At 51.9% G+C, this 22,326-nt stretch overlaps 2 protein-coding genes and 1 long non-coding RNA gene across 4 annotated transcripts; 1 reads left to right on the top strand and 2 right to left on the bottom strand.

Moving 5' to 3' along the window:
* Positions 1-1,700: 1,700 nt before the first annotated feature.
* Positions 1,701-8,839, bottom strand: LOC115830458 (septin-4-like). Of its 2 annotated transcripts, none has more exons than XM_030808700.1 (5): positions 8,662-8,839; positions 3,339-3,635; positions 2,866-2,959; positions 2,342-2,428; positions 1,701-1,850 (listed from the first exon to the last, which is right to left on the bottom strand). In XM_030808700.1, exons 1-5 carry the CDS (start codon positions 8,662-8,664, stop codon positions 1,717-1,719), a joined length of 615 nt encoding a protein of 204 aa, XP_030664560.1. In that variant the 5' UTR covers positions 8,665-8,839; the 3' UTR covers positions 1,701-1,716. The 2 variants fall into 2 exon arrangements, with proteins under 2 accessions (XP_030664560.1, XP_030664559.1); XM_030808699.1 differs by lacking the exon at positions 8,662-8,839 and adding an exon at positions 5,779-6,250.
* LOC115833886 lies at positions 2,345-21,407 on the top strand. Its single transcript, XR_004029111.1, has 3 exons — positions 2,345-2,464; positions 20,196-20,337; positions 21,274-21,407. It is a non-coding gene; the product is annotated as an uncharacterized LOC115833886 (long non-coding RNA).
* On the bottom strand, positions 18,540-21,106 carry LOC100581739 (uncharacterized protein C17orf47). The gene is made up of 2 exons (XM_003272317.3): positions 19,371-21,106; positions 18,540-18,712 (listed from the first exon to the last, which is right to left on the bottom strand). The coding sequence occupies exons 1-2, from the start codon at positions 20,956-20,958 to the stop codon at positions 18,561-18,563; spliced, it is 1,740 nt and encodes a 579-aa protein (XP_003272365.2). The 5' UTR covers positions 20,959-21,106; the 3' UTR covers positions 18,540-18,560.
* Positions 21,408-22,326: the final 919 nt, after the last annotated feature.

The following is a 22,326-nucleotide window of genomic DNA, read 5'->3' as shown; positions in this document are numbered from 1 at the left end:
ACAAGGGGCCCTACATTTTCATTTTCACTGGGCCCAACAAATTATGTTGCTGGTCCTGCAACTATCATTGTTAAAATTCCTGAGTATGCTGTAAATAGCCCTTTACACTTTTCAGTGCGCATGCATCATGTTAGGTGATGTTCAGATCAATTGGAGAGGTGGTAAGGTCTGGTGTATATATATATATATATATATATATATATTATGTATATATATATATATATATATATATGTATATATATATATATATATGTATATATATATATATATTTTTTTTTTTTTTTGAGACGGAGTCTCGCTCTGTCGCCCAGGCTGGAGTGCAGTGGTGCAATCTCGGCTCACTGCAAGCTCCGCCTCCCGGGTTCACGCCATTCTCCTGCCTCAGCCTCTCCGAGTAGCTGGGACTACAGGCGCCCGCCACCACGGCCTGGCTAATTTTTTTTTTTTTTTTGTATTTTAGTAGAGACGGGGTTTCACCGTGGTCTCGATCTCCTGACCTGTGATCCCCCGCCTCGGCCTCCAAAGTGCTGGGATTACAAGCTGAGCCACCGCACCCGCCAAGGTCTGTATATTTTAATTAAATAAATGTCTAACAAATGAGTATATATGGAGGTGCACTTTAACTGTGAGGTGCCTGGCAAATGAAATTATTAGTATTATGGAAGGTAAGAGACAGTAGGTAAATTGACTGAAGGAGATCATTTGCTCAAGATCATGAAGTTACTAAATGCCAATCAAGATTTGAACTGTCTAGGGCTCTTAGCACTGCCTGCCTAACTTCTTCATCAAAGCTACCACCTTCTCTCCTGTCAATCTCATCCATTCCCCTCTTCATCTACTCACTTAGGTCTGACCATTACCTAAGCTGGAGGTAATGGTCAGATCTACTGACCATTAGCTGCAGGGGGTCCCTCCAGTGCCTAAAAAATAAAAAAGCCCGAATGATAGGGGGTGTGGTAAAGCCAGCTTTTCTTTCAGCAGGTAGCCTAGAGGGTGCCTGGAGTTTAAACAAAGTTCCACCATTTTTCCCCTTTGCCTATTCTTCCTCACCTTTACCCTCCCTCCATACATGCCAGCCCTTCAACAAGATTCTGTGGGGCACCTAAAATGTTGCTAGTGAAAGGAAAAAGGGTGACAGTTTATTTGGCATCTACTATGTAATCAGCTCTGTGCTACATGTTCTCACACTTCACATGTGTTTGTTTTTAAGGCTCTTCTTTCTTATCTTTTTTTTTGGAAGGTTTCGCTTTGTCTTCCAGGCTAGAGTGCAGTGGTGCAATCACGGCTCACTGCAACCTCAACCTCCTGAGCTCAAGTGATTCTCCTGCCTCAGCCTCCCCAATAGCTGAGACTACAGGCTTATGCCACCATGCCCAGCTAATTTTTAAAACTTTTTGTAGAGATGGGATCTCACTATGTTGCCCAGGCTGGCCTTGAACTCCTGGCCTCAAGTGATACTTCCACCTCAGCCTCTTCTTTCTTATGTCCCTACCCCGTTATAGAATCATAGGGCAGAATTGGAAAGAACATTAAAAATCATCTATTCCAATCCTTTCCTTCTTACTTTATAAAGGAGGAGATGGCTATCCAGTAAGGGAAGTCACATGCTCAAGGTCATAGACCGCTTCCTCCTGATAAGTATGGATATATCTGGGCCTTTACATGTGTACCTGTGTATGGAGAAGGGTGGCTCAGGGCAGCTGGGATTGTGCTTAGTCAGACATACCACTCTGTGTTGTTGACTGCATCCCCAAAACCTGGTGTATCCACAATGGTGAGCCGCAGCCTCACACCCTTCTCTTCTATGTCCACTGCATGCTTAGTGATCTCCACAGTTTGCATGATCCGCTCTGGAGAAGGGGAAAACTGAGGCCAGGGCAAGCGCGGGGACCTGCCCAGTCCGGATGAACCGCCCACCCCAACCAGCCTCGTCGCCCAGACTCCCTAATCCACACTGCCCACTTCTCCACTCCCAAGCTGCCTGGGGGACTGTTCTCTGGGAACCAGCAAGGAGTACATTTCCCAACACAGGAATGCCGGTGGCTGTTGGCTCTGGCCCCAGCCTCTTCTCTGCTCCGGTTTTTTTCTTGGATTCCTGGAATCCTTGGGGGTCAGAGACTCATTCAGAGAGCAAGACTCTGGTCTCTGCCCTGCTTCAGCACCCAAATCTTTAGGGAGCTGGCTGGTGGGCTGCCAGGCAGATAGGCCTATGGAGAGCTGCTGTCAGTCTCTCTAGGAGGCCATGGTTTCCTGCATGTGGGGGAGAGCCTCATCCCCCAGACTCTGGAGTGAGTTTAATTTCCCAAGGCAAGTCTGCCTGATTGTCCTCTCCTTTCCTTACCTTCAGCACCAAGGAGTTTCCGGTCCCGGTACAGATCAGTGAGGAAGAGGCTATTGACAAGTGTGGATTTGCCCAGGCCAGACTCTCCTGAGAGGAGAGAGGACAGAGGCACCAAATCAGAAGGTAAGATCTATAGCCAAAAAGCAACTTCACTGGATCAAGGCTTAGGGGGAACTGCTTTCTTATCTAATCGGAACTAGACCAACCAAACTATAGCATTTTAGAGCTGGGAGGAAGCACAGAGATTGGCTTGGGGGAGCAAGAGATTGCCCAAGGTCACACAAAAGAGGCAAATGCTAGGGAACTGTTGGTCAGAGGCTCTTTGCAACCAATTCGTACCCCCACCCCCACGCCACCCCACATACATACACTCTCACAGGCCAATGACTCCTGGTTGTTTTGCAAAACAGTACAGCCACTCGCTGCTTGCTCCCTCCGACCTATACTCCCTTCCCACTCACTGACACACACACCATCCCCACCTGAAACACACCCTGCCCAACCCAGCCCTGCCCCTTTTCTACCTGCCACCATGAGGGTAAAGTCAAAGCCTTTCTTCACGGACTTTCGGTGGACTTGGTTGGGGAGGGTTGCAAAGCCCACATACTCCTTGTCATCCTAGTAGACAGGAAGGCAGAATGCATCAGGGTGAGGAGCCAAAGGGGCCCCGGCACCCAGTGCCAATCTTCTCTCCCTTTCAGGCCTTTGTCCCAGCCTTAAAAAAGCAGTCAGTGCCAGACTTCTGTGAGTTCCCATCTGAGGCCACCAGCTGGGCCTCCTGCCCTTGCTGAAACTGCAAATTTCCAGTGCCCTTGGGGGCAGATATCTTGGAGCTAGGGCTGACACAGGACTGAAAGAGGTCCCAGATACACACACACACACACACACACACACACACACAACACACACACACACACACACACTGCTACCTGCCCCCTGCCCCCTGGTCTTCCTGCAGCAGCCCACTGAAAGGCAAAGGCAGGGCTGGAGGCTCTACCTCAGAGGAATCATAGGGATCAAGCTTGCCCCATGGGCTGCGGGGCCTGGCAGATGGGCTGAGAGGGGCTGGGGCACAGAAGTACTGCTGGTTGTCAGAGGACTGGGGCCACGAGGGGGGTCTGAACTCCAGGTCATCATCATAGAGGTCCGGGGCCTGGGGCCTTGGCACCGGGACTTGGGGCCTGGATGCCCAGGTCTTAGCCTCTGGTGGGTGGCAGCTCTCATTTCCTGAGAAATCCTTCACGAACTTGCTAAGTTCTCCATCATCCGTGGTGTCCTCCAGGAAACGCTTGATCTGGGGGAAGCGGGGTGGGTGGAATAGATGGGTGGTGCCGGGAAGGGAGCCGGAAGGGAAGAATGAGGAAGCAGACAGAAGACAGGAGAAGGCAAGAGGGAAAGGGAAAGCACTTGTGGTTAGAAGAGAAAGAAACTGCAGCCAAGACAGAGGAAGTGCTCACCATCCCTCCCTCACCTGCTCACAAGCCTCCCCAATCCAATATGCCAGGAAGGGTCCCAGCGTCCAGGAAGTGCCCTGGGCACCCCCAGAGCCCTGGCAACTGCTCTTGGGAACTAAGGAACTCCAGTTCTGGTCTCCTTCTCAGCAGCATGTTTTTTGAGGCTGCCTTTCCTGGGGTTCTGGCCTAGCCAGGGACTGTCTCAGGCCAGGAAGTAAGGCCAGACTGATTAAGATAGAGCAGACAGAGGCATTAAACCCAAAAGGAGAGTACAGTGCATCAGAATGGGGCAGGGACATGAGGGAAGTAGACAGGAGAGAAGAAAGCTGCCTCCATCAGGCAGGTCAACCAGCAGGGGGTTCTGTAGCTCATGTCACTACTGGTCAGTGAGCTGGGGGACTGGGGTACAGATTCTACTGCTAGTGCTCAATTCCCAGGGTTCACTGCCCAGCGCTCAGTATAGCTGATCCTACCCCTTACTCCAGAAACTGAGCCACACCCAAATCTGACCCTGGGCCCTGGGAGAGAAGAGTAAACCGCCAGTGGATGCTGACTGTGGGTGGAAGGCAGCTGGGAGAGACCAAGTGAGGGAGGATGGAAGAGCCTGGGGAAGGCTGGGCCTCCAGAGCTTCTGACAGCCCCCAACTGTGAGGGACATATAAGGGGAAACACCCTCAGTTGTCTCCTTACCCCCTCTGCCCAGAGCCAGCAGTGCAGGAGAGGGCCTGGCCTGAACCATGACCCACAGGGAGTGGAAGGCAGAGAATGGACTGACTCCTCTGTAGAAGCCTGTTCTACCCCATCCCCAGCTCAGAAGAGGAACTGTTTCCCCCAACTCTCATTGTCAGCTCTAGACCCTAAAGATTCTCCTCTCCTTTGGGGGTCAGCCTCCTTCGTGGGGTGCCTGGCAGTGCTGGGCTCAGCTCTGCCTCACAATACCCACGTGCCACCCCCAGACAATGGACAAGGGCCGGCTGCAGGGGCTGACTCACTCTCTAAGGGTTAGCCAAGCCAGTGGGGACTACCCCAGACCACTGTGGAGTCCCAGCTAGAGTGGGGAAGATAAGATGGCCACAGTCTTCCTGCAAAGGGAAGAATTGAGGGAGGCAGATATGCATACTGCCAGGTGTATGCCAGAGGGAAGAGGTTGAGATAGGGAGGTTAGAGGGAAAAGTCTGCTAGGAGCTACTGCCAGGCTGTTGCCTCTGAAGTCTTCACACCTGCTTATAGCCATAGTCTCCGGTGCTCGCCTGGACAGCAGGGAGGAAAAGAGGCCCCTTAGCCCAAAACTGGAACCAGCAGGTGGAGGCTGGGTGACCAGAAGAGGCTATCCTGAGGCAAGCCTAACCCAAGGCTTTTCTCACCTATGATATTTGTGAGGTCCGGTGGTGACCACACATCCCAGTCTATGCCTGTTGTCCTGGCATCATGATTAATTGTGCCCTTTCACTCTCAAAAGTGTCCCAGCTTAGACAATTAATTACATAGCAACAGAGAAGGGGTGGGACTGGGGGCAGCCAGACTTGTTGTTGGGCAGCTAATAAGTCTGGGGAATTCCAGAAAATCCTGCCTCTCTGCACAAATCCACAATGACCCAGCAGTTGGTCTGGGGGTCAGGACAAGGGTGGGAGAGAGAAAGCTGTGCTTCACCTGGTTTCCCAGGAGCACTGAGTGGAGGGGCAGGGAAGGGAGAAAGGAAGGCCCTAATGAAGATCCCTAGCCCCCACGATCTTCCAGCAGAGCCTCCAGGAACCCAGCACCATCCTCATCTCTGCCAGCCCTGGCTGCTCATCCGCATGGAGGGGGCCACAGGGGCTCTAGACAAGGAGTCAGGACACCAGGGTCCTCGCCTCCTGCCTGTCCATCCCCACTCCCAGCTCTGCCAGTGACCAAATCATTTTCTGACTTTGAGCCCCAATCCCACCCAGCCAAGGCAGGGGGAAGACAGGTCATGTCCACCCATCTCCCAGAGCAGCACCTTACCCCAGCTTCTGTCCTATCCTCAGGGACAGAATTCCCTTGCCATCCCAGTGAACGGTCCATGTCCCACGCTTCAGACTCCCTGTCAGCAAGCTCTAGGTCTAATTTTATCTCCCAGGCAAAGTTCCTCACACACAGAAACAGCCTTGTTTTGATGCTCTCGTTGTCTGGCTTCCTGGCTTCCTCCTTTCCCTTTCTCTTTGACCCCCTTCTGTCTCTGGCAGGGGCCAAAAAAGCCTGTGGAATGTCCTTCCCCACCCCTCTTCTCCTCCCCTTCCCTTGGCTCCCACCCTCCAAGGACAGCTCAGCTGCAGCAGGATCACTTGGTTCCTCTGCAGTCCCCTCCTCCTCTGATTGGCTGCCCCATGACGCCTGCCCGATGCCTACCCTGGTGGGCACAGCACCAACCTCCCAATGTCTGTTTGCAGCACAGGCTTTTGATCCATTTGACCTCTCCTGTTAACCCCCAAGGACACTGTGGCCTGTCTGAGGACTATGAGCTGTCCCCAAGTGACCTGGCCCATCAGCACAAGAGGACAGCCACCCAGGATACCCATTCCCAAAGGATTTCAATCCCCCAGTCCCTCTCTTTCACCTTAACTTTAAACAGTGCTGGAGTAGGATGAGATGTCCTATACTCCCCCATATAGGTTTTCGTGGGAATGGTCCCACACTTCTTCCCAAGTGTTCATTTGTTTTTTTTTTTTTCCAGTGGGGAACATCACTGTCTCAGAAACCTGCTCCTAAATATCCCTGCAGGGAGCACCAGCCACAGAGGAGACTTTGCTCCAGGGACTCCCCTTACCCTAGGACACCTGACCTCTGACTTATAGCAACCTGTATCAATTGCATCACTCCATGGCTTCCATAGCGTCAACAGGGGAGCTGTTAGCACTTGGTCTCTGAGGAGCACGGGTTCAAGGCAATGGGAGGCTGGCAGCCCAGAAGCTTCAGAGCTGCCATTTAGGTGGGAGATAAATTAAAGGGCCTGGTTGGAAGTGTGCACTCAACTAGGAGTCAGGGGGCCGCTGTTTCTGGTTGGGTGGAAACATCTTTTGTGAGTCTGGATAATGTCTTAATTTGAGGACCTTAATGTTCAGTTGTGAATGGCCCTTCCTTGCCTCCCAAGGAGGCTGGGGAGAGAGAGCACCCCCAGATGATAGATACCTTAAGCTGCTTTGAACCTGAGAAGAGAAGGTGCATCCCAAGTCACAGGATGGTCATTAATGTCGGCCTGTCATTCTTTTCACATGTAAATTTAAACCCCCTGGCGCACCTGGGTTGGGGAGGTCTCCCCCACTGATTCCCAAAGCAGCTAGGACACTGACCTCCTTTGACAAACAGACCCTCATAGAGGAGTCTGATCTGAACCAGACAGCCTAAGAACTTGGCTGGCTTGAGGGCAGGGGCCTGAGGATGGGGACTTTGGTGGTGGTGGTTGGGGTGGGGGGGGTGTCTTTAATTAGAGAAGAACAGTGTGGCCTCAGACAAGCCGAAAGCACCAAGACCTCAGCTGAACTGAACTTAGTGTGTGGCAGAAAAAGCCCCTCTAGCCCCTGCTGGGCTTGGCACTGGGGACAATCAGTGCTTCCCTAGGCTTCCATCCCTAGAACAATCAGTCCATCCATCCACCATGTGGGGAGAAGTGGGGGAAAGGAATAAGGACAGGCCTCTCTCAGGAACCCCCCTTGGGGGAAGGTCACAGGGTCACCAAGACTTCCTGGCCAAGGCTTGGGCCTCTGCCTGGACACAGCTTGAGAGACAAGAGCCCAAAAGGTTGGCCCTACCAAACCTGAAAGCTTCTGATCCCGGGGGGCCCAGGGAGCTCCCTTCTGGAGGCTGCCCACAGCCAACATCCCGCCCCACAGGCTGGTCAGGGATCCCCCACTGCTATAAACAGTTTGTGTCCCCCAATGCAGAGGGCAAAGGCTGTGGGGCTTCCAGACTGGGAGGAGAGGACGGTGTGTGGCCTGGAGGTCCTGACACCCTTACGTTATTTGTGGCAGGCTCTGGCAACAATGTCAGGAGAAGAGATGACATCTTCAGAGCCAAGCATCAAAACTTCCTACCCAGGCACCTCCAGGGAGGCTGGCTGGGGTTACTCTTTCTCTTCCCACTACAGGCAGGTGGCAGGGATGGGTGCCCCCACCCCCACACACTGCAGAGGGACCTGGCTGGTGGGGAGGGACCGGGCAGATGCAGCAGGAGGAAGCTGTCCCATGGTTCCTGTCCCGGAGGCAGAAGGATATAGCTAATTCCACCGGGTAGGATGGTGGGCTGGGCCTCCCCCCTCAGGGGTCCCTTTGGGAAAGGCCCAGGAACTGCCCCTTGTCGGGCTGAGGGAAGGTGGGGCCAAGCTTCTCACCATCCCTCCTGGGGAGGCAGGCAGTGTTTGTGGGCCTCCTCTGTGTTTTCCAAATGAAGTTGGTGCTGGCCCCTGTGCCCAGGGTAGGTGGGTGAGGAGGGGTTACTCAGGTAAAAGCTGACCCAGGCGAGGATGGAGACCCTCATCTCCGCTTATCACTGATGTGCCTTCCCCAGCCCAACATGCGCGTCTCCACCAGCGGGCACCTCCCTCAGCACGGACCCACCCCTTCGTCCTAGAGCGCAGGCATCACCCAGGGGTCGGGGCCCACTCCGTGGCTGCTCAGAGGGAAAAACTTGGGAGCAGCGACGCACCGCCGCCCGGCAGCAGTGCCAGCCTGTGCCCGGGGCCGGCGACGGCGCCTCCCACCCTGCACAGCCTTGGTTGCGGCGCCGCGGGTCCCCTTGGAGCCGCCCGGGAGCGACCGGCCCTGCGCACCCCAGCCCTGCCCCGCGCCCGCCTGCCCGCCTGCCCGCCTGCCCGCCTACCCGCCTGCCCGCCTGCCCGCCTGCCTGCCTTACCATGGCTGCAGCCCGGGCGGGGCCGGCTCCGCCTGGACAGCGCCCGAGCGACCAGCGGCGGAGCTGCGCGCCGACCTCGCCGCACCGCCGTCCCCCTCCCGCCTCCCCAAGTGCGGACCGCTGAGGGAGGGGCCCGGCGGTGGGGGCGGAGCGAGTCGGCCCCGGGGCGGGGCCTGTACCTCAGCTGCTAGCGGTGCCGGCGCGAACCGGGTCGGGGTGCCCAGCTGGGGGCCGGCCTCGCAGCCCGCGACCCCCGGATGCGCAGAGTATGCAGAGTCACCCAGGACAGAGCGGGGAGCCTCAGCTTCTCGTCCCCGGGCTGCACTGGACACCTGGCTCTTTTTTACTCAGCTCCAGAAGCACCGCGGGGGCTTGAGCCAGTTCCCAAAGAAAAAGGAACGGCCCACCTGACATCCCCAGAAGGAGACGCCTTTGGAAGGGATGGAGAGTTGCTGCATGAGTTGGAGAGAAACCATTAGTTACCGCAGGGATTCAACAAGGTTTTCACAAAGTGAAGCCTGCTGATGCCCAAGTTACTGATCACTACACCTCCGGAAGGGGAATGTCAGATATTCTCCACCTCCACCCGAGCTGTGAAGGGGCAGGTTAGAGGCAGGTTCCCTTCGTGCAGTACCACAGATTACAGATTAAAGAGGATTTGCTGCACAAATTATCCAGGGATCATCTGCTGGAAGGATAGAAGGGAGAGGCTGAGTGGCTTTAACAGGGCGGTGGAGCCTTGCCTGTGGCTGAGGACAGTGGGGAGGGCCTCAGGAGAGGCCAACCCAGGCGTGACCCAGGCCCAGCTGGGCCACTCTTCCTCTGACAAGCAGGTGAGATGCCGAGGGGACAGATGCCCAGAAGCTTTAGAGGCATTAGAGGCTCAGAAGGGTCAGAGCAGCAGCTAGGGGAAGGCAGATGCTTGGTGAGTGGGGTGTTGGTGAGGGATTCCCTGAGCTAAGTAGGGTCTGAGCTGGTCAGGCTCCTGTGGAAGTTTCCAGAAGCATGTCCCTTCCTGACCCGTCCAAGACCCCTCTCTCAATGGCAGGCTGACTGGCTTCTGCTTGAATACACTCTGGACAAAACTGAGACCCACAGGCACGGCCCTCTCTGTTGGTAGAAGTGCCAGAGGCCTGCCTGCTGTATTTCAGTCTGACCTGTGAACCAGTAGCAGTGGTTGGGACCAGTCAGAACTCAGCCAGGAGAGGGAAGAGGGCCTGGGGCAGCAGGTAAGATCAGGCTGAGAAAAACAATGGGGCTGCTACTGGAGATGTTATTGGCTGTTTGGCACTGGTGGACTGGAAGATGGCAGGGTGTTCATGAGCTAGCAGGTTGAGGAGAAACCTTCCTAGCTGGGTGGCCTTGAGCAACTTACTTCATCTGTCAGGGTCTCAATTTCCATACCTGAAAATGAGGGGATTAAACTAGATGATTTCTAAGCTTCCTTACAGCTCTGGCCTTCTAAAAGTGGATGCAGTGGGGGAAGGAGGATATGCTGTATGCTACTATAGGCCTTGGAGGAAGATAAGAGAACAAGGCAGCAGCAGGAGGTGCTGGAGAAAGGTTGGCCATGCAGTGATTCAGGAGAGGGCCCAGGATCTGAGTGAAGGGGGAGGACGTGTAGGATGGGGGCAGCAGATTGGCTTCCCTGAAAGGGAACCTCTAAAGATACAGAGAGGCTCCCAGAAAAGACCTGGGGTAGATCAGGGGATCTGAAGCTGTACTCAAGAAAACAGACATAAAGAGAGAAACCAATGGCAGTTGGAAGTCTGCAGAAGCAGCAGCTGCTGCTACCATCAGCCCCAAATGTCAAGCTTGGGCTATGCAAAGCCCCACTCTTCAAAGCCCTGGGCCTCCAGTACTCATATATGCACTCTAAGAATACCTCTTGTGTGCTTCCAGAGTCCTGTGGCCTGGGGTGAGGAGAAAGCCTACATCAGGGAAGACAGGCCCCAGCAGAAACCCTTGTTTTCCTCTATTATAACATGCCCCTCCCCGCGGCCTCAGCTGAATTCCAAGTGTGGACACACACACATCTCAAAAGGCAGCCCAACCAGCTCATCCTCAGCTGTGGCTGGAATCCCAGCCCTTCTCTGGCACCTGCTGCCCAGGCTCCAGAGGGCCCTGTGTGTCCTGAGGCAGGTTGGTACCAGCTTGCCTTGAGGAAAGTGAGGCCCCAAGCAAGTCCTGGGACCATGGAACTTAGCTCTAAGCCAAGAATATTGGGGTCTGATCTCTTTCTAATCACTGTACCACAGGCCTAACATGAGGCATGCTGGGTGAAATAAAAGCTGAAGACTGACTTTGAGCCATCCCACCTGCACAAGCCCTGCATGCTAACCTACTGCAGCATTCGGAGAGCTCTGAGAGAACTTGGCCTGGGCACAAGTCCCATGCCAACTTGGCTATTATCTCACTGCCTGAAAGTCCCTTGCCCTCTCTGGGCCTCTGTTTCCCCCACTGAAAGAGAAGACTGGACTTCTCCCAACTCTAGCTCTTACATTCTGTGTGATGGAGGCAGGGTCTAATACCTGGAGGGCCAAGATACAGCAGCCCTTGCTTGAGTCACTGGCAAATTACCGAGTGCTCTTCCTCATCTCCAGCCAGCAGGTGGCCTGGCCAACTCCGCTTCAGCATGGCTTAGCTTTTGGAGCGCTAGTTCTCCCTCAAAATTCAACATCCCACCAGGCATTGATAGCCTTGACTACAGTACAACTCCCCAGGTACTGCTAGGGCATGGTATCTGAGCCAAGTGTCTAGGGGAGTGTCTAGCTGGGAAACTCAGCTCAGCCACCATAGCTCTAGCCTGCTGTCTTGGGCTCCATTGCTCAGGTCAGGCCAACATGATATGTCCTGGCCCCCTCCACTAGGTCTTTCCTGCCCACCCATAGGTGCAGGTTGTGTGGCACAGGACCTAAGCAAGGAGGCTGCATGGGGCCATCCCAGGGCCCAGGTTCAGAGCCAATAATAAAGAGCAATTACCACAGGAAATCAGGATTTCAGATCTGCATGACTAGCAATGGCCACTTCTGCCTCTCAGTAGCTAAGTTTCCCTAAAGTGGCACAAGAACTAATTGTACATCCCTTCCCCAGTGAGATAGATGAGTCACTGATGATACAGTCAGAGAGTCCTTGGACCAAAGGCTATCACTGGGTTGTGTCTTTCAAGGAAACCTCAGCAAGTCTGTCCAACAAGGTCTGTGGTGGACAAAGGCAATAAACCAAAATACATTAAGCCCAAATCTTCCCCCAGCTGCTGCCACATGTCCCATGATCCTGGGGGCAGGCATAACATGTGGGTGGCAAGGCTGGGGAACACTGTATTTCCTGGCACCTGCTGAATGGCTGCAAAGAGGGGCACTTCCAGAGCTGGCAGGGTGCTAGAAGCCAGCCACTCTGATAGGGCAGACAGTCCTTCCAACACCCTCCGTGAGCAGGGCAGGGCCATAGGAGCTCAGGGTTAGAAGGTACTTACAAACCTCCTAATGTGACTACTCACCAGATGTCTGAAGGCTCCCCTGCCTTCCCAGCCTCTGCTCGAATACCTACCTCCGATGGCCAAAAATTCACTGATTCTAACAACTGCCCTTCAACCTTTGGGCAGCCAAGTTACCAAAGTCTTCACTATACTGAGCCAAAATCTGTCTCTCCCTGGCTTTTACCCTCCATATGCCTCCATGCCGGAAGCTTTGCTGACTCATTTCACTGGACTTTGCTTTGTCCTTTGATGTCCACACCCTTTCAAGTGACCCATCTGTATACTTTTCTCTACCAAATTCACCACAGGCTCCTCAAGGGCAGGGAGTATGTCTTTTCTTTTAACCTCTGCTCACTTCAAATCAGCTAACATGTGATGTGATGTTTGTCTGGGTGTCCAGGCCTCTGCCCCCAGGAGATGGCTGATCAATATGGATTCACTAAAAGGACTCATTGATTAGTTTTCCATTCTGATTTTAGAGCCCAGACAAGCCTAGAGGCTCTGCGCTTCATTGACCCTTCACTTGCCCTTCATCCTGGCTGCTCACAAGCTCACACCCACCTCCCAGCCCCGTGGTTCACATGCAAAGACACAGATGTTACTCCCTCTAAAACCTTTCCCTTCACAATTCTTGATATCTAAAGGTGCTGCTGAAATATTGAGAAGTATTTTCCAGGGAGACGTGGCTATAGAAGAAGGGTTTCTATACCATATAGTTGACTCCCTGGGACAGACTGCTCCGTAAAATGCTTCCAGCTTTGATGAACAAACACTGAGCCTCAATTTCTTCATCTGTGAAATAGGGAGAATAAATCCACTCATAGGTTACTATGAAAACCCACTAATGCACTTAACATGATCACTAAATGAATGGTAGCTATTATCTCCACTAATAAGAAAATTATCAACATCAAACCAGTAACTGCCAACTGTGACTATTTCAAATGCCTTCCCTCCAAAGGATTTGGAGTGTGCATGTGTAATAGGTGTAGAGAGATGGGAGGACAGAGAATACCAGAGTAATGCCTTAGATTAAAGTGACATTGGAATGACCAAACCGCCACCACCTGTTGAGTCAGCTTCTCCAGCTAGACACCATCTCTAGAAAGCTGGTGCTTGGTCTCAGACCTACCAACCCAAATTCCCAGAAACAGCCACTGTGGAGACCCCTGGAACTAGATGACTTTGCCGGCAGTGGGTATGACAAGGAAGCGACACCCACAGTGTCAGCCTGAGCTTCCCTCAGGAACTGCCTCACATTCTGTCCCCCTCCTCCAGGCTTCATTCAGCCCCCAAGGTGCAGCTGTCTCCTGCTGCTCCCCTAACAGCAGCTGAGCCAAAGGCAGCTGAGCAGAGGAGGGTGAGGGGACATGGCCATTTCTGCCTCTCAGGACAGCCTTCCTCTGGCTGAGCACCTGTCAGGGTGGCTCCTGGGTTACAAATTTACTTCCTCACCCAAGTATGCACCCTGGCCTCTGAAGCCAAGCTCCCTAATCTACCCAGGCCCACTGTTTCTGTTACTTGGAAAATCCACCATTTCAAACAGCACCAAACTACTCTGCAGAAAGATGTGATGTTGGAGATGGGTTTCAGTCACCACACACCTTCTGAAAATACACCAAAAAGTCCACAATGGATGTGGCAGATTCTTCCCTATGTGGGATTATTCTGGGCGAAACAAAGAACTAAGGGAGTCTGGCCTCAGCTCTGCTATCAAGTCTGAGAGAAAAGCATCGTATATTCCTGCCCCCATTTTATAGGCAGAGGGAGTAACCTGCCCAGGTCTCACTGTGAAGCCAGGACATTGTCCCCTCTGTGCTTCCAGGCAGACTGCACCACAGCTTGTACTAGGTGACCAACTGTCCTGGTCTGCCCAGGACTGAGGGGGTTCTTGAGACATGGGACTTTCAGTGCTAAAACCAGCAAAGTACCAGGCAAACCCTGATGAGTTGGTCAACTTAGCCTGTCTCCAGATTAGCAAGTCTTAGCCAGAGGTCACCAGCCTTCCATCCTGCTCTGGAATTGGCTGCCCATGGTAGCTGGAAATGAACAGGGTGCCATCTGACAGGGTAAGATGCTTGCTTCCTAAGAAGCTGTGCAACAATGGTCAAACTGCTATAAAAATCCTCCCAAGGCCGGGCGTGGTGACTCATGCCTGTAATCCCAGCACTTTGGGAGGCCAAGGTGGGCAGATCACAGGTTCAGGAGTTCGAGACCAGCCTGACCAACTTGGTGAAACCCCGTCTCGACTAAAAATACAAAAACTAGCTGGGCGTGGTGGCGGGCACCTGTAATCCCAGCTACTCAGGAGGCTGAGGCAGGAGAATCACTTGAACCCGGGAGGCAGAGGTTGCAGTGAGCCGAGATCGCGCCATTGCACTCCAGCCCAGGCGACAGAGCAAGACTCTGTCTCAAAAAAAAAAAAAGCCTCCCAAGATGCCCTGCCCCGTTTTCAGCAGTTCTGCTCCATTCTTTCAACAACTCTCTTTCTTCTCAACTACGAGCCTCTACCCAAAGCAAGAGAAATGCCAGGTGCAGTGGTTGGTGCCCATAGTCCCAACTACTCAGGAGACTGAAGCAGGAGGATCACTTGAGCCCAGGAATTCGAGATGACAGTGAGCTACTGATCGCACCACTGCACTCCAGCCTGGGCAACAGAACACTTTAAAAAAAAGCGAGGGAGGTTTCCTTTCACACAGCCCATGACCTAGGATTCTGTGAACATCCTCATGAATGTGGAAACTCCCTGAGTTCCTCAGAGGCTTTGGATTTCACTTTGTAAAGGAAGCCAACCTTAGCAAAATGTCCCTGTGATTCAGAAGCCAACAGGAGGCTGATCATCCCATCCCTTAGGGGTCACATGACATGTCACCCAAAAGACACTGAGGTCTGCCTTAAGTATCAGTGAGATGGCCTCCTCTGATTCCTGGCCTATTTTCCAGAGTTGGTTTCTTGCATAATTGATAGAGCAGAGAGTACACCACCTTGCCCTATGACAGCCTGAGAAGTCACATTTAAGGATGAGTAGGTCAGATGCCTTGAGGACACAGGATCTTGGGGCTAATGCACCCTGTCCATCAAAGGCATTGCAGCCCCTCCCATCAGAACTGCTTTATTTCCAGGAACTCCCCAGGGCTGTGTGAGAAGGCAGCCCCCAGTAACCCTTTAGGGCACCCTCAGGACCTTCCTCTTGAGCTTTTGCTAGTTCTGATCCCAAAAAAAACCCATCAGGAATGCTTCCCTCAGTCCAGCACAACCTCCTCTGGGGAGACTCCAGCCCCTAATGTCCCAGTCCAAGGATGAGAAGCATCTGTCCACCCCATTCCTTAGACAAAAGTGCTTTGAGGGGCCATTTGGGAAGGGACTGACACTTAAAAGAAAGAGATGGGCTGAATCAGGCACCATCCCCAGCTGTTCACCCAGAGAGGCTTGTGAAGCTCAACAACAAACATGATGCCTTCCATAAGCCAGGTATCATGGCCAGGCCACCAGAGAATTCCTGCCAGGAATGGAATCTGGAACAGACTCTATGGTCAACCATTCCCAGATCAGAGGAGTCAGAGGCCTTGGACACCAGCACCACAGCGTCTCCATCCTGAGGCTGCATGGGGCCATGCCAGCTGAGGGACAGGCCGGGGAGAGCCTAGCTCTCTCATGCATTAGAGAGCACCTGGCCCACCTCCATGCCATCCTACCTCCAGAGAGCCAGAGAAGACCAGCAGCCCAGCTGCCTGGGAGCCTTCTTTTCTTGGCTTCTGGGGAGCAGCTCTGCTGCTGAACAGGGCTGGAGAGCTGTAATTATCGAGACAGGATAAGAGCTATTTTAGGAAGGAGCCATCCTGTTGCCAAGGCTTTTGACTTCCTAAACTAAAACATGATGCACAGAAAAAGGGGGTGAAGGTGGGGGAGAACAGGGAGAAGCCTGCTCAGTCAAAAACATCAAATCTTGATGGAAGGGAAATATTAACTCCTTCCCAAAAGTACAGATTTGCATCTAGGGGTGAGCAAAAGGCTAGCTAAGACACCACCATCCCCTGGCTTTGGGAAGGAGGGCATAACCTGATCCCCTACCCATCTCCCTGCAGACTCCCTCTCTCCTAAGACCCTCCAAGAGCGCTTACTCAGGCTGTTCCATCTATTTTGACATTTGAGCACAAACTATTTCATATTGTTGTTTAAATGTTTCCTGTCTGTGTTTTATCTCCCCAACCACATGGCAAGTTTCTCAAGACCAAGGAATATGTGTGCTGTGAAGCTTCAATTCTTCCCCTAAAAGTGCCTAGCAGAGTGCTAGGCAACTGAATAAAAATTGTTTATGGAAGGAAGGGAGGGAGGGAGAGAGGAAGGAAGGAAGGAAGGGAGAAAGGGAGGGAGGGACTTACTGTCTTGCATGGAGATAATTTCTGAAAGTAGCCACTCCCACCTACAGCGGAGCTCAGGGCATGAGGTTGGATAAGAACCCATGGCAGTGGGAGGTGGCAGCCTTGTTTCTGGTCACCTCCCCTTCAGCTGTTCCATTATCTGAGCTTAGGCTGACTCCCACTATGCACTCATTTGTTTTCTATCTGTGGCCAACTGTCCACCCTGAGTCAGCCTATGAATGGGACCCATTAGAGGCCATTGCTAGGCTTTGGGTAATAGAGAAATATGGCAAGAGAAAATAATGGAAGTAGGAAGAGCTTTGACCATCTTATCAAACATGGGCCAAGAATAGCCAAAGTACTTATGGGAACAATGCAGCGAAATCAGGACACTGCCAAAATCAGGACACAGGACTGCTGTCCACAAGGTGGACAAAAGCAGAGTCCACCTTGAGTTTTTCCAAGTTGAGGACCCAAATAGTGTGTAACCCAAAAAAGCGACCCCTTTCTGGAATGCCCCAAGCTGAAAAGAGGAGAACCAGGTGGGGACTGATCCAATGGCTACCTAGACAGCCTTCCCACAGAGCACTTGGCAAGATTCATCATCTGCCAAAAGGTCTCTGTTCTTTCTAGGACTGCAACTAGCTCATACAGTGCTTTTGTGCAAATCCCCCTCTGGGGAGATGCGGCCCCACAGGTGCACAGCTTGGCAAATGGAACACAGGTTAGATTTCAGCCCCCCACTTGCCCCCTCTACCAGGTGCTCTTGTGCAGTGAACAATCTGCCCAACCATAGGGAGCAGCTCTGTCTCCCTCCATGCCCACTCCCATTATAGGACATAGGACAGGAGATGGATTTGGATTGTGGGGTGGGCCCAGGAAGACTGGGAGTAACCTCCCAGGAGCATTCTTACCTCCTCATCTGTCATAACAGAGTAGAAGCCAGGCATTCCCGGGGGCAGCAAATGGAATTCAGAGAGTGCCAATAGGAGGGGAAAAAGAGAAATTTACTAAAGATGCCCAGTGGACTTGGGCAAACCTGGCCCAATCCCTTCCTAGTGCAAGTGGCCCAAATAACAGCAGCTAGTATTTACTGAGTGCTCACTGTTGCCACGCACCAGGCTAAGTGTTTTATTGGTAATAGCTTGTAATAATCCTCACAATAACCCTAAGAGGGAGCCATTATTCTCAGTAACAGATGAGGAAACTGAGGCTTGGAGAGGTAAAATAACTTACCCATGGTCACAGTCAGAAAATAGTGGACCCAGGGCCCAAATCCAGTTAGATAACTCGAGTTCGTACTTTACTATGCCCCTACTTTATAGAGCTTTGCTCCCTCTGAGGAGCAGGACTGCCCTTCTCTGCTCTTTGCTGACCATCACTAGGAGGGTTCATGCTGGTTGGGATTGGATGGCATTCCCAGGGCTCTCTCCTCCCCAGGAACTGCTTTATCCATAGCCCTGGCCTCTGTCATGCTCATAGGGCTGGAGTATATTTTGGGCCACAATGCTCACAGCAAGAAGTCCCTGCTGCCAAGATTTACTCCGTGAGGTCTGGTCCCCACCCTCCCCTGCCCCCAGAGAGGCCAAGAGTATAAAGGGAGTGGAGGGTCACAAGGCCTGGGGACACTTCTCTTAAGGATTCTAGAGCTGCAAGACACACTGATGGCCTCAAGGGGGAGGCCCAGACATCTCTGAAGATCCTGCCTGGGCAGCACCAATAAGTACCCCAGGTGGTAAAGTCGGGGCATGAGGAGGGTTCTGAGGAACCAGAGAAACACATGAGAAGAGCCCCCAGCCTGAATTAGCGTGAAGTCAACTCTGAGCAAGACCGTGAAGCAGGCGGTTTGCTTTGGTGTATTTTTTAAAATCATGTGATAGCTGATCAACTAAGCTGAAAAGGCCATGAGGCTTAAATTATTCTCCATTCCAGAAGTAACTTCCTGTTAAAAGGAGACTTGAAAATGGAAAAGGTTCCAAGCCCTAAAGAAATGACTCTAATGGTGAAATTTTCAGCAAGATGAGAAGTTCCTCTGCTTCTTCAGGTCAAAATCCCAGCATTTATCTCCTAAACGACCCAGCTCTGTAGATACATAGATGCCACTCCTCACCTGTCCTCCCATCCCCCAAGCTCCCACAGTGGGCCCATAGGAGGGAAAAGCACAGACCTTTTAGCCACCAGATGACACGATTGTACATTTCCTCAGAGACATCTGAAAGTAACAGAGAGATGGTTGCTTTTCTTCTCTCTGTGGGATGCACATCCCACTCTCCACTACTTGCAGCTCCCTTTCTAGCTCCACATTTCTCCACCCAAAGGTGCCCTCAGACCTTGGTCCTCTCCAAGAAGCTCCTCCAGCCTAGGACTATATATCATATTCCCACTCTCCCTTTCTCTTTTTTACACCCTCTCTCTGTGCCACTGTGAATGCCTTTCTCCTTCTGGAATCCCAGCTCATCTGCATCCCAGTCTCTCCACTTTGTAGCCAGAGTATTTACCTGAGGCTCTTATTCTATTTAACAGCCCTTGCCAGCCCTCAACCCAGCTCAGTTCTTCATCCCCACTCAGGAAGCAGCTTTCAACCCTGCAAGCCCCTCTCTACTACCTTCAATTGAAAAGGTAAGCAGTGTTGCCTGGAGGAGTCAATGCCTGTCGCCCGGCCCAAGCATCATCATTGATGTCATTAGCTTGGAGCACAGAGAAGCTGGCAGCGAAGGAATGGAGCAATAGGCTCAAGGATAGGACTAGCTTTGGCACTGGCAGGAGAGCAGCCCTTAGGCCCAGAATGAAGAGGTGGTCTTTCCTGCCCACCCCAACATCCCATCTCACTAAACTGGGGCTGCACCTGGGCAGTCTGCTTCTTCACATACCCAGGAAGAAAGCACTAAACCTTTGAATGGGTTGTTTGCAGGTGTGCTTGGGTGGCACTTCACTCAGTAGTGCCCAACTTGGAAACTCCTTTGGTGGTGATGGTGGTGATAGGCTTGCCTTCTCTCTCTGGAACTTCAGATCCTCACAGAAAGGGCTAGAGTCTATTTTTAAACCGGACAATAAAAGCTCTAGGGAAGGAGAACACTTAGGCTCAAAATCAGGTGTTGTCGGCTGGCTTTGGGGTGTTTCAACTTCAGGATTCAGCAAGGGCCACCATGAGGAGTCAGGTCCATACCTAGGTAAGGACCGAGGAGGCAAGGGCCGAGGGGTCAGTTCCAGTTCTGCATGGATGGAGGGGTTTTGCGAGAGTTCTGGATACCTGGGTGTAGGTCCTTGGGACATGTAGGTAGTTTCTGGGGGTTTTTGGGTTTGCTGTTTATAGATGGGCTCTGGAGTGACAAACATGGATGACTTGTGGGAGCCCTCAGACACTGATCGAGCTGTCACATGGTGAGTTGGCTCTACTGACTGTACCCCTGGGGAGATGGTGACCCTGCGGCCAACCTCACTGTTTCCTCGGATTGGGGCCCTCACATTGGACTCCACCTGTGATGATACTAAGATCTTTGCGGAGGGCTTGGTTTCAGGATAGACAGAATACTCGTGAAGAGACCCCGGGTCTACCCGTGCAGAAACTCGGTGTACACCATCAGAATCTTTAAGGACAGAGAGTTTGGGCGATGAGTCGAAGTTCATATTCCTACACAAGGCCTTGGGTTTTGAAGGAATTGAACCGTAAGGACCTGTTTCTGATTCTTCTACAGGGACCCTTCTCTGGGCTGTCTGATAGTCTGCAGAGACACAGCTGCTTTTGTGCTCTGGGAGAGAGGGACTCCTTGGAGATCTGGTCTCGTTAGTAGTCGTAATTCTTTGGATGGGCTCAGTTTGTACTGCTTCATCCTTTGGGTAAGACAAAATCCTACGGGGAACTCTGACTCCTTGGGGGTTCTGGACCTTGGATGGTGGGTCATCTTCTAAGATTTGTGATTGTAAGTTATCCTTCTGGTCTTGAAAACTCAACCGACGAGTAGATTTGGCATCTGGGATTGGTGAAGCATGATGGCCGACCTCGCGCCCTGACTTGCTCTCACCGCCTCTTCGTGCTGCTTCCTCTCTGGGTCGACTAACATTCCGTTGTCTGCTTGAAGCATGGGAAGCCAGTGTCTGAGTTTGCTGGCTCTTTAGATGAGGAGAGGAACGGCGGGATGATTCTGTTCTTGGTCCAGTCTCAGTTCCCCGAGGAGTGGGTACTGCATAGTGTCCAGGTCCTGACTGGAGGGAGACAGATCGAGGATAGTCTGATGCCGAATGGGGAGTGGTGGGATGTGCAGCTTCTGATCTTCGGTGGGAAGGGTTCAGGGAAACTGCAGCACTTTGATGGCTTGAGGCAAGAATGTACCCATGTCCCTGCTGAGGGGATGTGTTTGTAGTAACCTCAGACCCTCTCTGTGCTGAAACCGCTACCTTGGCCGCAGGTTTATTTGTCTTGACCATCTGATAGATTGTGCCCTTCTGAGTAGATCCCATATTTTACCAGCTGGCTTGTATTCAGGATCCTAATGATGCCTGAATATTTACTCTGTTTTAAAGCTGCTGTTCTTGGGCTCCCACAAAAGTGGCTGTGGTTCTAAGAGTGTCTCAAATAGTCCCCTTAGCTACCTCTCTGTCTGGTGATGTCATAAAGGAAGGAGCTTCCTTCCTATTAGACATCCTAGTGTACAGTCACAATTCTTCACAGAATCCCAAAGAAGTACCTGAAAGGAATCTGTGGATTTGTCTTTGGAGTTATATCACCAAGCCTTTGGCAAGTTTTTAACAAAACTGGGATTTCCTTGTATATAGAGAAGGCTCCAGACCCTCCTTTACTCTCCCGAGATTTTAGAAATTCTCAGGACTCATCCAGAGAAGGAATCAGCCAGAAGATCCTATGAAGACAAGGTCAAACCAAACACGCTGTGTTAGCCCATTTTAATAAGGTACAAAGTACAAAGTTGCCCCAATTTTGTTTGAAACCGTACTGTATACAAGTAAAAAAAAAAAGAGAGAGCTTCAGCTTTTTCCAGGTCTCATGGATTGTTTCATTGCTCCTGGGGTAAAAATCCAGGTTGCTCAAATAATAAAATTCTCACATTCTTGGTCCAAGAGAGTTTAGTGTTTTATTAATAAAAGGGATTTGCCATGTGCAGTGGCTCATGTCTGTAATCCAAGCACTTTGGGAGACCGAGGTGGGTGGATTGCCTGAGGTCAGGAGTTTGAGGCCAGCATGGCCAGCATGATAAAACCTCATCTTTACTAAAAATACAAAAAATTAGCCAGGCATGGTGGCAGGCACCTGTAATCCCAGCTACTCGGGAGGCTGAGGCAGGAGAATCGCTTGAACCTGGGAGTTGTAGGTTGCAGTGAGCTGAGATTGAGCCACTGTATTCCAGCCTGGGTGACAAGAGCAAAACTCCATCTCAAAAAATATATATAAATAAAAAAATAAAAGGGATTTGGGCTGGTGCAGTGGCTCACACCTATAATTCCAGCACTTTGGGAGGCTGAGGCAGGTGGATCACCTGAGATCAGGAGTTTGAGATCAGCCTGGCCAACATGGTGAAACCCCATCTCTACTAAAAATGCAAATATTAGCCAGGCGTGGTGGTGCATGCCTGTAATCCCAGCTACCCGTGAGGCTGAGGCAGGAGAATCACTGGAACCTGGGAGGCGGAGGCTGCAGTGAGCTGAGATCGTGCCACTGCATTCCAGTCTGGGTGACAGAGCAAGACTCTATCTAAAAAAAAAAAAAAAAAAAAAAAAAAAAAAAAAAAAAAAAAGAAAGAAGGAATTTGGAGTTAATCATTGGTTTCCATCATAAATGACTAGAGGTGCACCTAGGAGAAATTACCTGACTTC

This window comes from Nomascus leucogenys, unplaced genomic scaffold, assembly GCF_006542625.1.
Source record: "Nomascus leucogenys isolate Asia unplaced genomic scaffold, Asia_NLE_v1 001654F_28898_qpd_obj, whole genome shotgun sequence".
Taxonomy (NCBI): domain Eukaryota; kingdom Metazoa; phylum Chordata; class Mammalia; order Primates; family Hylobatidae; genus Nomascus; species Nomascus leucogenys.
Note: the sequence above shows the minus strand (reverse complement) of the source record. Positions and strands in the feature narration are given on the sequence as shown.

Bases quoted from the DNA above. Each gene is read 5' to 3' on its own strand.
- LOC115830458 (XM_030808699.1), bottom strand. From the start codon at position 5,838: ATGGACCGTTCACTGGGATGGCAAGGGAATTCTGTCCCTGAGGATAGG. The intron at 3,636-5,778 runs GTAAGGTGCTGC...CGCTTCCCCCAG, and splicing joins AGGATAGGACAGAAGCTGGG to ATCAAGCGTTTCCTGGAGGA. The intron at 2,429-2,865 runs GTAGAAAAGGGG...CTCTCCTCTCAG, and splicing joins CTTTACCCTCATGGTGGCAG to GAGAGTCTGGCCTGGGCAAA.
- LOC100581739 (XM_003272317.3), bottom strand. From the start codon at position 20,958: ATGGGATCTACTCAGAAGGGCACAATCTATCAGATGGTCAAGACAAAT. The intron at 18,713-19,370 runs GTATGTGAAGAA...TGTTACTTTCAG, and splicing joins GTTTAGTGCTTTCTTCCTGG to ATGTCTCTGAGGAAATGTAC.